At 42.1% G+C, this 12,887-nt stretch overlaps 1 protein-coding gene across 3 annotated transcripts in view; it reads left to right on the top strand.

Moving 5' to 3' along the window:
- KCNAB1 (potassium voltage-gated channel subfamily A regulatory beta subunit 1) overlaps positions 1-12,887 on the top strand; it is a 234,994-nt gene that overhangs the window by 191,273 nt on the left and 30,834 nt on the right. For all 3 annotated transcript variants that reach the window (XM_073359609.1, XM_073359610.2, XM_073359611.2), the window contains exon 8: positions 4,192-4,278. In XM_073359609.1, coding sequence (XP_073215710.1) covers positions 4,192-4,278 — 87 coding nt within the window. The remainder of the gene's footprint in view (positions 1-4,191; positions 4,279-12,887) is intronic.

The following is a 12,887-nucleotide window of genomic DNA, read 5'->3' as shown; positions in this document are numbered from 1 at the left end:
TTTATTCTCCATTGTTCTTATCATTTGTTCCATTTCTCCTTTGTGTATTCTTCCCATTTCTCCTCTGTATGTGGTACTTCACCTCCTTCTGAATGCCTCTGTTCTCCCCCCGCTCAGTCTAAAAGCGGGGGCAGCTCCTCCCTCCCTTCCAGCCGGGAGGGCTTCATACCACTATCAGCACACCACCAAACTGAGCTGTGATTAATCAGGAGGGGCAAGGAGTCCCTGGCATACACCCTGGGAAACCCCCAGCAAACTCAGTCCAGCCAGTTGCCACCCCCATCATCTTTTGAGTCTCTCTGGATGGTGGGTGACCTAAGGGGGCGGGGCCGACAGCTGATCTGAATTTATTTAATGTCATTTTTGTATGTAATGTGCATATAGAACACAGAAGAAAATCCAGACTCAGTTCCATCGTATTAAGTGTGAGCAGTCTCAGCTGAAAACTTCCTATAGGGAGAATGCAGCTTCTTGGAAAGGATTATGATTTCATCCAAAATTGACATCTTAAAAGCATTATTGAAGCAGTATTGGAGGCCCTTTGATTTAAAACCCTGAGTACAGACCAAAAAAAGGAAAGTGAATAAGTTAGTAAAAAGAGAAAATTGAGGAAGGGAGTGATTGAGTTAATACCAATAGTTCAGTAGGATGCAAGTCATGGAGAGGAGGAGGTGATAGCATTGCTCTGAGTCACCTGAAAGAAGAATGTTGGAGGGGCATGCAGAAAAGGAGCTGAAACATGAAATAGACCCAATGGGTTTGGTCAATTTATGGGACTGAAGTGTGAGAGTAGATGAGATGGCCCGTAGAAGCCAAAAGTTTAAAACCAGCCTCTAAATTTTAATGTGGCCAGGTTTTTGGCTTGCATGCCTCATCCCTTGGATACATGCACATGTCTGGACAGTGCCTTGCACAATGGGAAACCCAGTTGGCTTCTCTGTGCTCCTGCAATATACATGTTTAATAATAATAATACATATTTGTATGTAAAAATTGAGTTTGGACAAATACTTGGGTAATACACAATTATAGGTGCTGAGGTGGTTGAAGTTTCTGCAGATTTGGCTCTCGAGATCTTCCTATACTGCACCAAAATGTTAAGGATCAGATTGTGCCAGACAAGCTCAGCCCCATGTTAAGCTCAGTGAGCCTTCTTGCCACTCTGGGGAGAGTGTGTGGGAGGATAGTGCTCTAAGAGGTGCATTTTTGTTATAGAGTTTGTTATGGAAATTAAGCAAGGACTATACAAAAAAGCTTGGTTGCTTAACAGTACATGCCAAAAACTGCTGATTATATTTTAGCACCCAGCACATGGTGTCCTTGTGCTTTAGAGTAAGCAGATACGTGTATAACATATAACATATAATTTCATAGCCGTGTAAAATATGCAATACAAATTCCATTCACAAGAGAAAACAGAAGCAGGTCAAATAGCTAGGAGAGATGGGTAGACTGAAATCCCTCTGGGTAGTTCATGACCACAGGGAGACAGTGCAATGTGTACACTTCCCCTGCATGTTGAAGCACTCCCAATGCAGATGGTCTCTCACCTCCGCAAGTTATTGCAAGGAATGGTGCTACAGCCAGGGCCCCACATTTCTGTATTTCCCAGAGTACAGAGCTGCTATTGCGTTTGGTACCTTCATGAAGGGGAGGGAGCTTACAGGAAGGGAGGCTCCTTCTGCATTCTGGCAAGAAAGAATCTGCCCCTATATCTGTGTTCATACGCTACACAAAGGGATTTCAAACCACGCATTTCTTGTGCCTATTTGACCTGCTTCTGTCTTCTGTTCTGAAAGGAATTTGTATGATAGGTTCTTTATACTGCCACAAAATTATGTGCTATATGTCAGCCCGCTTATTCTAAAGTGAAGAACTCCATGCACTATGTGCTAAAATAAAATCTTGCAGATTCCTATAGAGAAATGTTTGGTGTGCATCATTACACAACCAAGCTCTTCGCTAAGTGATACTGTCTGTTAAATTTCAATATCAAATTTCATATGAAAAATATACCCCTTGAGTAGATTTTATTTTGCAATAATGGAAATTTACAGGCATGGTGAAAAATGAAATACTTTTTATTGAGTTGTGAATCTTGGAGCTGAGTAGTCTTGCCTCTCACATATGAGATAAAACCTAATGGTGTGCTGTAGCTATTGCAAAAGCTGTTAAAATGTATGCCCCGTTCTTCTAGATGCATTCACATTTGATCCAAAACATTGCTGGTGTTAAAAATAAGGCAAGTTAGAAAAAGAAAAGTTCAGACCTACAAATATTAACTATGCACAGTAACAATGTATTATGCTATAGAGATGGGCTCAAGCCTCAATACCTGGATCTGGAATGCCCCGACATTGGGGTGTAGCTGGATCTAGGGTTTTGTTTTGGCTTATTATACACAGCATGCACAGCAAATTATAAGGAGAAAATGTGAAGTAGTAGTTGTGGCAAATTATTTGCCACCAGTGCACAAGCTGGAATACGTTTGTGTGAACCATTCTCCCAGTAAGCCTGTTTGCAGATAATTCACAAGCAGGAAAAAAAGGCTGAATACATTTAATGAATTGTTCACTGCAAACCTTTTGCCTTGTTATAGTTAAGATACTGATCATTTTAGACACAAAAGAAAGAGAAAGGAAAAGGACCTCTAACCTTCATGTGGAATTAAAATTACCAAAGTGGAGAGCCCCCAGGGACACACAGTTCAAGTTCTCTCTGAATATTGTAGAGCTGTGCATTCCGTGCTATGCTATCTCAGCAATAGCCAGTGGTAGTTATACTTTAATTAGAGGTACAGAGTGCCTGTGTGAGGTGTCAGGAACAGAGGGTTTTATCTATGAACCTTGACAAGAGGACTTCACTGTACAGCTACCTGAAAGATTTCTAAAACATTTTCAAACATGACAAGTGCTGTGATTTGTGGCAGAGGGATGCAGTTTGATCAAGTGCTTACAAAAATGATCATTCACTTTTTATAACTAATTTAAATGAGCCAGGTTCTCCATTTAAAAATACAGTACACTAGTTCTCTGAAGTGTATATTTTTATCTGTTTTCTGAATTGTTCTTATAATTGTGTCATTATGAACACCCCTGAACTTTTGTTTATAGCTGGCATAGCTCTGATTTACACCAGCTGGGGATTTAGCCCTCTGGAAATAAGCCAGTTTACATCAACTGAGGTTCGAGTCCTCTTTTGGGGTGGGCAAAGGAGGGGATTAAACAATTTAAAATAAATATAGCATTACAGTACGCTACATGGGAGCACTCAGACATATTACATGTTCATCTTACTGCTATGAAAAGACGACATAGAACCTTGCATTCCTATAGCATGATCAAACTGTAGATCTCAAAGCACTTACATATATAATGAATTAAGCCTCACAGCACTCCTGTGAAATCAATAAGCATTATTGTTATTCCCATTTTATAGATGAGGAAATTGAGATACAGAAAGTGACTTTGTCCTGACACATCATAAATCTGTAGGAGTCAGGAATAGAACCCAACTCTTCTGGTCCCCAGGGCTACGTGGCCACAAGCCTGTAGCCTGGCTATTTGTGCAACATTATGAGTTTAGCTTGTTGTAGTTTGCTGGATAACTTTTGCAAAGAGAGGGTAAATTCTGTTTAACTTAGTAAAGGTGGCATTTGAAGGAGCCTGTTCAGTATCACATTTTTTTCAGGGTTGTATTAGTCTTGGTAATCATAAATATATAACAGAATGTCATGATTCCTCTCCCCTGGGTTTTCATTTCTGGAATGCCCCTGGAGTGGCAGGGCTTAATTATGTGGAACTGTATCAATGTAATGTGCCATCGGGTAATGCAAAAATACTCTCTGACAGAATTTTGATTAGATTAACTGAAACAGCATCAGTGAACTCTGTCCGTGGAGGCTGCTAATTGACAGGCTCACCAGGATGGTGTCTTTTCCAATCCAAATTTGAGTGTAATTAAAAAAAAAATTCTTGTGGAGTGCTCTGAATTCTGCATGAAGCCAAACTTTGATATTTTTTTTCTGTGGCTGAGCAGACATGAGACATCATTGTCCATCTCCAGTGTACAATTTAGGATAGTTCTGTCTTGTGATATGTCGGAACTGTCACCTCTTTTGTGATGTGTTCCAAACTTCATTCTGGCTATTTCTAATGATATGTATTCTTTTTTTTTTCTTGCTGCTTCTAGGATTAAAGGCTTCTCTCCAGAGACTGCAGCTCGAGTATGTGGATGTTGTCTTTGCAAATCGACCAGACAATAATACCCCCATGGAAGGTTAGTGAGAGCTTTAACAAAAGATTTTAATGTGATTGATTCTGGATAAATGGCTTGCACCAATCATAGTGGAAAATGAAAATCTATTTACTAAGTACTCAGGTGAGGTAGATTCACTATAAAACACCTCACTCTTGAGACCTTGGAGTCCTTAGTATTTACGCTTATTCTAAATGCATTCACCTCTCTTAAACAGGAAGGTATTGAGGATGGTTTGTATTGCTGGGGTGGCTTTAATGCTGTTCATTTCCCCAAGTTTATATCCTTTTTCTGATTTCATCAAACATACCTAAAATGAATTTGTGTTTGAATCTTGTGCCAAATTTCTTCATGCCAAATGAAATCTGCCTGCCCATTCCTATAATGTAATAAATCTTTTGCCCTGTTTATGTTTTCAGGATGTGCCTGTGATATTAAGTTTAAAATGGTTTCTGAGGCGCCCATTTTAGGGCCAGTTTGTGAATGCCTCACTGCCATTGGTGAGCAGTAATTCCCATTGACTTCAGTGGCAGTACTCAAGCAAGTACCTGCTTGCCAATGGAAATAAGGGGTTCAAAATTTGGCCCTCAGTGAAGGTATGCTGTATAGCTCAATGCCATAACTTTATTCTTACTTCAAAACCAGATCAAATAGATTGCATTTTTTCTGGGCAGTAGACAGTTGGAACTCTTCTCTGGTCTTCCACTCATAACGGACGTGATTCTGCTCCCATTGAAATTGGTGACAAAACTCCTATTGACTTCTATGGTGCAGGATGAGGACTGATAAAAAAAAAAAATTCTCCGGGTGATCAGTGATGTTAGCTTGAATTACGAGATAGTATGATCCAGAATGCAGCACTTAATATAGGGGAGGCATCATGGGTAAAATTAGGGTAAATTATATTTTTAATTATGATCCATGGGCTGGAGCGACATAGTTTGTGACCAAGGTTCTACCACTATGGGGCTACCACAGATGATAAGTGGAGGTTGGTAGAAGATCAAGGGTAGCGTGTGGCCCTTCCAGGCCTTGTCCAGACTCGAATTTGAAGGTGTGATGTTAGATAACATCTGCTAACAAACTTGTTTTTAAAGTACAGTGAGTACAAGGCACCCTCACTTCAATGCTAGGGGAAACCTCAGTTTGTCTTGACCAGTTAGCATGCATTAAAGGCAGTGTGCCTTGACTGTGCTAGACTTTTAAACCATGTTTGTTAGCATGTGTTAGCTGGCACGTGCTAACATCACACTTTTAAATCCTAGTCTCAAGAAATCCATAGTTGACAAAGTCACTGTTACATTCAGTGGAGGAAAATGACTGCTATTCCAGCCCTTTGTTGAGTTGTTCATTTGCATAGTCAGTTGCCTGATTTGCATGCACAATTATGGTAATTAGACATGTAAATCAGGAACACAGTCATCTGAAAATCTGGCCTTTGAATTATAATTAAACTTCAGAGTTAGCACCCTATTGAATGGAGACCATTAACACTTCTCTTAGCTGTCAGGTGTTTTTCAACCTCATGTAGCCCTACACAGGTTCCAGTTAAGAATATTATCTTCTCAACCATTAGAACTAAAAACTTAATTAAAAAAAACAAACAAACCTTGCAGTCTGCAGAATCTGATTCTGTCATGGGTGGTAGAATAACTACATTAAACAGCCCAGGACTTTGATAACCCTGTTCTAAATTGTTAGCTTGAAATTCAGAGGTTTTGAAGCCCATGTGTTAACTAAGATAGGCTCCAGTTTGAACTCTAAATGGATTACATTAGCGTTAGACTGACTGACAACTCCCAGCAGCTAGAAGATGAGGAAATTGGCTTGAGATTTTAAGACAAGGGGAGATTTACTGATGGGTGATAAGGTCAAAAAATATGACATGTTGTATCTTGGAGGGAGAAATAAACATTTTGCTCAGTCAATTATAATATAAGACAGTGTAGAGAGTATTTTATGTGTAAGCATGTTATGGCTGCTCTCACTTATGGCCTTCATGTTCTTTATGGAGCAACAGAAGAAACCATAAGTGACTTTCTGAGTCACTGTTGTTGTTGTTGGCTGTATTTAGAAAGTATCTGGGCCTAGCTCGGAAATGAACAATTCACCAACCAATGTGGCCTACATTAGAGCACAGCAGACATGGGCAAATATTGCAAAACTTTGCTATGAATATTTGGTTCACTCTTCTAAATAAATTCACTTTGACTGTGTTTTGTGCTTTGTGTGTGTGTTCACTTTCTGAGAATGTTCTAACAAATGGGTTTACTGGATCATGATGTTCATGCAAATAGCACATTTTAAGTGATTATTGGAGAATATTCTTGGGAAGTGAATTCTGAAGTTGTCAATATGACAAGCCAGAAACCTGATTCTAAGAGTTATGTTCATTCAGCATAGGCACAGGGACTGTCTTTTTGTTATGTGTTTACACAGCATCTACCACGGTAAGGTCTCGGTCCATGACTGGGACTTCTGGCTGCTACCCCAATACAAATAATAAATAATAATGAAACATTATGTGGTCTATGTATCCACCCAAAACTAAGCCACTCAACTAAAATTTTGAATATTTGCAATGAACTGTTTGAATGAGCTATAGCTGAAATTTTTGTCAAGTAATTCTGAATAATTATTGAATTTGAGAGAGTTGTGAGATGTTTGACAACAACTTGCAAACAGAAAATAGGTGAATAGACAAGATGTTCACTGTGAATTCTTCATCCAACTCTGCTACAGAATACAAAACTTCTACAACCAAATTGGAAATTCATCCATTTAACAACTCTGCAAGAACAGTCCTTGAGTGTTTCATAGATTCGTAGATTCCAAGGCCAGAAGAGACCATTGTGATCATCTAGTCTGACTTCCTCTATAATGGAATACATAGAACTTCCCCAAAATAATTCCTAGAGCAGATATTTTAGTAAAACAACCAATCTTGATTTAAAAATTGGTCAGTGATGGAGAATCCATCACAAATCTTGTTCCAGTGATTAATTACTCTCACTGTTAAAAAAATGTATCCTTTATTTTCAGTCTGAATATGTCTAGGTTCAACTTTCAGACCTGGGGTTATATTATACCTTTCTGTGTTACAATAAAGAGCCCATTATCTAATATTTGTTCCCCATGTAGGTACTTACAGACTGTAATCCAGTCACCTCTTAACCTTCTTTCTGTTAAGCTAAATAGATTGAGCTCCTTGAATGTGTCACTATAAGGCATGTATTCTAACCCTTTAATCATTCTTGTTACTCTTCTCTGAACCCTCTCCTTCTTCAAATGTGGACACCAGAACTGGACACAGTATTCCAGCAGCAGTCACCCCGTGCCAAATACCGAGGTAAAATAACCTCTCCACTCCAACTCGAGATTCCCCTGGTTATGCATCCAAGGATTGCATTAGCTCTTTTGGCACAACATCACATTGGGAGCTCATGTTTAGCTAATTATCTACTATGACCCCCAAATTTTTTTCAGAGTCACTGCTTCTCAGGATAGAGTCCCCCATCCTGTAAATATGGCCTATATTCTTTGTTCTTAAATGTACAGATTTATATTTAGCCATATTAAAAACATTAATGCATTAGTATCCCTCAGTGGACAGGGTTAGTCTCTACCTAGATGGATTATCACCTATCTCACACCTGAACGGGCATAAGAAACCAATAGAATTGCAGAATTTTGAATGCTGACACAAATGATCTTGCGGCTCCACTTCCCCAATTATATTCTGCCTCACAGGATGAGCAGCATGCTGTGTATCAGAATTTTCCTTAGGCTACTTGTACCCCCTCGACTTGGTTTAGTCTTCCCATGGGGGTGTAAAAAGTGGTTGAAAACCAGAGAAGTCTAAGAGGAAAACAAATAAATGATGTTCTTGTGACGAGTTAGACGAAGGTTTCTAACCATCAGAAGAGTGAAGTTTTGGAACAGCCTTCCAAGGGAAGCAGTGGGGGCAAAAGATTTATCTGGCTTTAAGATTAAACTCAATAAGATGGTATGATGGGGATAACATGGGTTTGGTAATTAAATATTCATGGTAAATAGGCCCAATGGCCTGTGATGGGATATTAGATGGGGTGGGATCTGAGTTACCCAGGAAAGAATTTTCTGTAGTATCTGGCTGATGAATCTTGCCCATATGCTCAGGGTTTAGCTGATTGCCATATTTGGGGTCGGGAAGGAATTTTCCTCCAGAGTAGACTGGAAGAGGCCCTGGAGGTTTTTTGCCTTCCTCTGTAGCATGGGGCACGGGTCACTTGCTGGAGGATTCTCTGCTCCTTGAAGTCTTTAAACCACGATTTGAGGACTTCAATAGCTCGACATGGGTGAGAGGTTTTTTGCAGGAGTGTTGGGTGGGATTCTGTGGCCTGCGTTGTGCAGGTGGTCAGACAAGATGATCATAATGGTCCCTTTTGACCTAAATATCTATGAATCTAGGTCACACCATCCATTCTGACTGCGTCTCTGCCTCTCATGCCAAACTTCTCATCATGGTTATCTCATGTAATCTGCAACCCCCAGCTTCAACTGTAAGAAGCAGAGATCAGCTGTTAGGCCAGAATCTGATAAGTGTGTAACCCCATGAGACTTCAAAACAAGATTTTCCTTTGAGATTTAACTCATCCTCTGTCCTTCCTGCTGGAGAGGCCTTTCCATTACTCTGCAGTGTTGCCAATGACCTCTTACTGTACAGACCTAAGTAAACAGTCTTATCTAATGAGGACAGGCTCAGAGAAAAAGTTCCTGACCAGTCTGTGTTATGTCCTCCAAGACCTGTCTGTCTGAAGCCAAAATATCATTAAGCTGCTGTCCCCAGTGGATCCAAAGTTATTTCATAGAATGCAGTAGGCCAATTGTGCAGTGCCTTGCATGGAGTGGAGGGAATTCCTTCCTGAACCTACAAGTTCATTCTCTAGATGGATGTATCTACACCATAGAACAGATTAACTGAGTAGGAAGGATTGCTAGCATAGTGTGCACCGGAATGTTGTCACAACCCCTTCTTTGGCTCTAATGACAGCTTGTATACGTCAAAAGATAGAAAAGTAAATTGATTCCACTTGAATCATTAAAGACAATCTGCAATATTAGCATCAGCAGAATTATAGTTTCTCTACAGCATTCTACAACCCTAGATTTCTGGAGGAGGGAGGCTTGAGGGAGGGATTTGACTATGAATGGTGTGGTGTTTACTCTTTTCATGTACTTTTTTTTTTAATGGTTCACCTAGTAAGCTGCTTCTATCCCACAGCATCTGTTGAGCCATCTGTCAGTTCTGCAATATCTGGCATGCACAGTACATGTTAAACTTCCTTGGGGGGGGGGAAAAATAAACCCACAGTCATTCCTGATTCCTACTCCTTATTTATTCCTGTTTTTCCCAATATTCTCAATGTTAGTACCACAAGTAAATAAAACTATCCTTTGCTTGCTCGCTTCCATGATACAAAGCACAGTGAAACCTTTGAAATAAATAGTTATCCAGTCACAGCAGAGAGAAGAAATTCCTTCTAATATGCACAGTTATATAGGATTCCAGAGAATGGCAGGATATGCAGCTAGAATTTAATGGTAAGGACACAGTAGTTTTTTTAAGGAAGTCAGTAGTTTCAAAGTTCCATGCACATTCTTCAGTTCTTGTTCTTTTCATTAAAGCTGCAGTTGTCGTCCTAGGGTGCTGCTTTGGTTCCAGTGGAAAGTGGTTTATAGGCTGTAAAAGAGTATGTACATACCATTCAGTAAATTCAGTAATCTTAAGGCATACATTGTTTATAGTACCAGTGGCCAAAATGTCGGGAACTTACATGTGAGTAAATAACATTATCGTGTTGTTACTTTATGGGTGGCCAAAATGTAGGGAATTTTGTCTGTCAATAAATGGTAAATAATAAATGCCTTAAAACTATTGAATACCACTCCCTTAGCCTGCCCATCCAAAAAATCCAGAAATCCAAATCCAGTATGCTGTATTTCTGAAGTAGGGCCAGGCAAACTAGTTTAGGAATAAGAACCAACCTCCTGTATTAATAGTATAGAACTCAACCTAAAAGTTCTGAAATTTTAACTTTTGTTTTCCTTACCCTCTTCCTTAACCAGAACTGCCAAAATACTGGAAGGGCCATTCCTGGGGTATTTCCAGACTGATTGGAAACAGGAATCACCAGAAATCCTGAGTTAAAATCATTTCTCATAAGATTCCTAGCCATCTATTTGTTGATGCAGGAGGTTCTTCTTTGAATGCTTGCTCATTTCCATTCCATGTTAGGTGTGTGTGTGCGGCGTGCACAGTTGCTGGAGATTTTTTCCTCAGTGCTGTTCGTGGGGCTGGCTCTAGCGTGCTCTGATGCCGCATGCTCATGCACCGGTATAAGGGACCCAGCCAGCTCCGCACCCTCTCAGTTCCTTCTTACTGCCCGTGATGGTTGCTGGAATAGCTCCTCCTACTTCAGCAAACTCTTACTCAGTGGTCTTATTTTAGTCCTTTTCCCTTGTTTCTCTATCCCAGTTCTTTATTTTCTCAGTTTGGACTGTTGTAGGTCAGTTGTATATAGCTAGCCAGCACGTCTCACCCTGTTAATGGAGTTTCATCTACTACGATGCCAGAGTATTCTTCGGTCCCCAGTTTCAAGTCCTGTGCTTCCTGCACAAGCCCATGCCTGTGAGTGACCCACACTCCAGTTGTCGGAGAGAGACTCATATCAGGGACCACTGCCAGATCTGTCCGGACTTCAAGCCCCATACGAAGGACAGGGAGGCCAGATTGATGTCCCTCCTGACGGAGGCAGTGCTCCGTCCCTCATTGGAGCTGAGATGGCTTGACTCGGAACCCAGTAGCTCAGCATCGGTGTGACATGTTCCTCCTGCTATGAGAGTATCTTGGCACCATTCTTCTTCACTGATGCTAAAGAAAAAACATCAGAAGCAGCTGGCCAAGAGGAGACGTTTCCCAACTCTGAAGAGAGCCAAGCACAGGGAGTGCAGGGGGAGTGTGACCTGAGTCTGGCCACTCCTCTGCCCCCACTCTGAGGGTGACGCCGTCGACTCCATCTCATATGCAGGCTCTGTGGAGTCAAGTCCTGGACCATCGCTAGCACCAGAGGGGCAATGTGGCACCAGCAGGATCACAGTACCATCTACTCCGGAGGTGTTCATTGTGGCCAAGGAGCTGCTGGCGCTATCAGTAGCCATCGCAAGTGGAACAAGTGGTGGCAGCAGTGAGCAAAAAGGAGCATGTAGTCTCGGGCTCCCGTTCAGTACCAGCCTCCTTGGTACTGTGGAAGTATAACATTGTATAAGTATAACATTGTATAAGGGGACATGCTGGATACATTGTATATGAGAGGGCATGCCAAAACATGGTACAAAGTATCTGAGGGAGCACACGTAGGGACAGTTAGCTTTTGAATGGAGAAGCAATTAAGATAGAGCCAGCACGTCTAAGAAGCAGGCATAAGAATGGAAGGTGTGAAGGGCAATTAGTTAAGTTAACTGGAAGCTGTTAAAGGAGATTGTTAAGGGTGGCAGGTAATTGAAGATACGTGACTGGTCTCAGGGATCTCGAAGGGTGGTGACTAAAATCTTTTTCTTCTTTTGTCTGTAACTTCTCTGTAACTTGTTCTCCAAAAAACTGTATAAATTAAGAGACACAAGCCCCACTCGGGGGGCTCACTTCTAAATGTATTAGCAGAGCAGCTTTGCTAATAAAACAGAGTGGTCTGATAAATTGTGAGTCTGAGTCAAACTTTGACAGTACCATCTAGAGGGAAACTGTCCCTGCTTGCCTCTACGCAGGTCTTCCCACCTTGGCACTGTTCCCTGGCCCCCGATGGGTACTGCCCCTCCATGGTCTCCGGAGGATGGCTGTAGTGGGGCAGCTCCCCCGCTCCTGTGAAAGGCTAGGGGAAGCAGCCACAGCAGGGGCCACGCCCCAATCAGAGCTGTGAGACAGGAGCTAAGTCAGTCTCTCTCTAGCAGTGGAGAGAGAAGAACCTTGGGAGCAGGGTACCAGAGGTAGAGAAATGCTGGGGAAAGGCAAGAGAAGCTGGGGAGCTCCAGCCTGGCAACTCCCCAGGCCTTGTGCAAGGCCTAAAAAGAGGTACTGGACTGCAGGGAAAGGCAGCAGGTCCAAACCCCCCTTGCCAGTGATGAGTGGTTTACAGACTTCAGTCTGCCTAGTGTGTGGGGGCTAGATGATGACTGGCGGTAGTCAGTGAGGCAAGGTGGGGATAAAGGGTTGGGGGTCCCCCTGGGAGGGGAGACCCAGACTGTGGATTACTGCTGGGGGCGGAACCCTGAGGAAAAGGGACACGGGGGTCTGGGAGGGACATGGGGGCCAGTGGCAGGTGCGACACCGGCCAGGAGGAGGCGCTCCGTACCCTGGAAACCTAATTCCCAAGATGACCAGCAGGAGGCGCTGCGCTGGTGAGTCTCCCTTCGCTACAATGGCCCATTGTCAGACTCAGAAGTGGGGTTGCATTCCCACTCAAGGAACCATTTGCCAGTTTTCCCCTGATCAGCCCTACCCCCAAGTTGGTGGATCCAAGCGCAGGGGTACCACTGAGTACTTGGCGCAGTGGGCACTGGCCTATGCAGATGTCATGTCCATTTTGGAACACATG

This window comes from Lepidochelys kempii, chromosome 9 (genome assembly GCF_965140285.1).
Source record: "Lepidochelys kempii isolate rLepKem1 chromosome 9, rLepKem1.hap1, whole genome shotgun sequence".
Classification (NCBI taxonomy): Eukaryota; Metazoa; Chordata; order Testudines; family Cheloniidae; genus Lepidochelys; species Lepidochelys kempii.
This window is presented reverse-complemented; position numbering and strand designations above follow the sequence as displayed.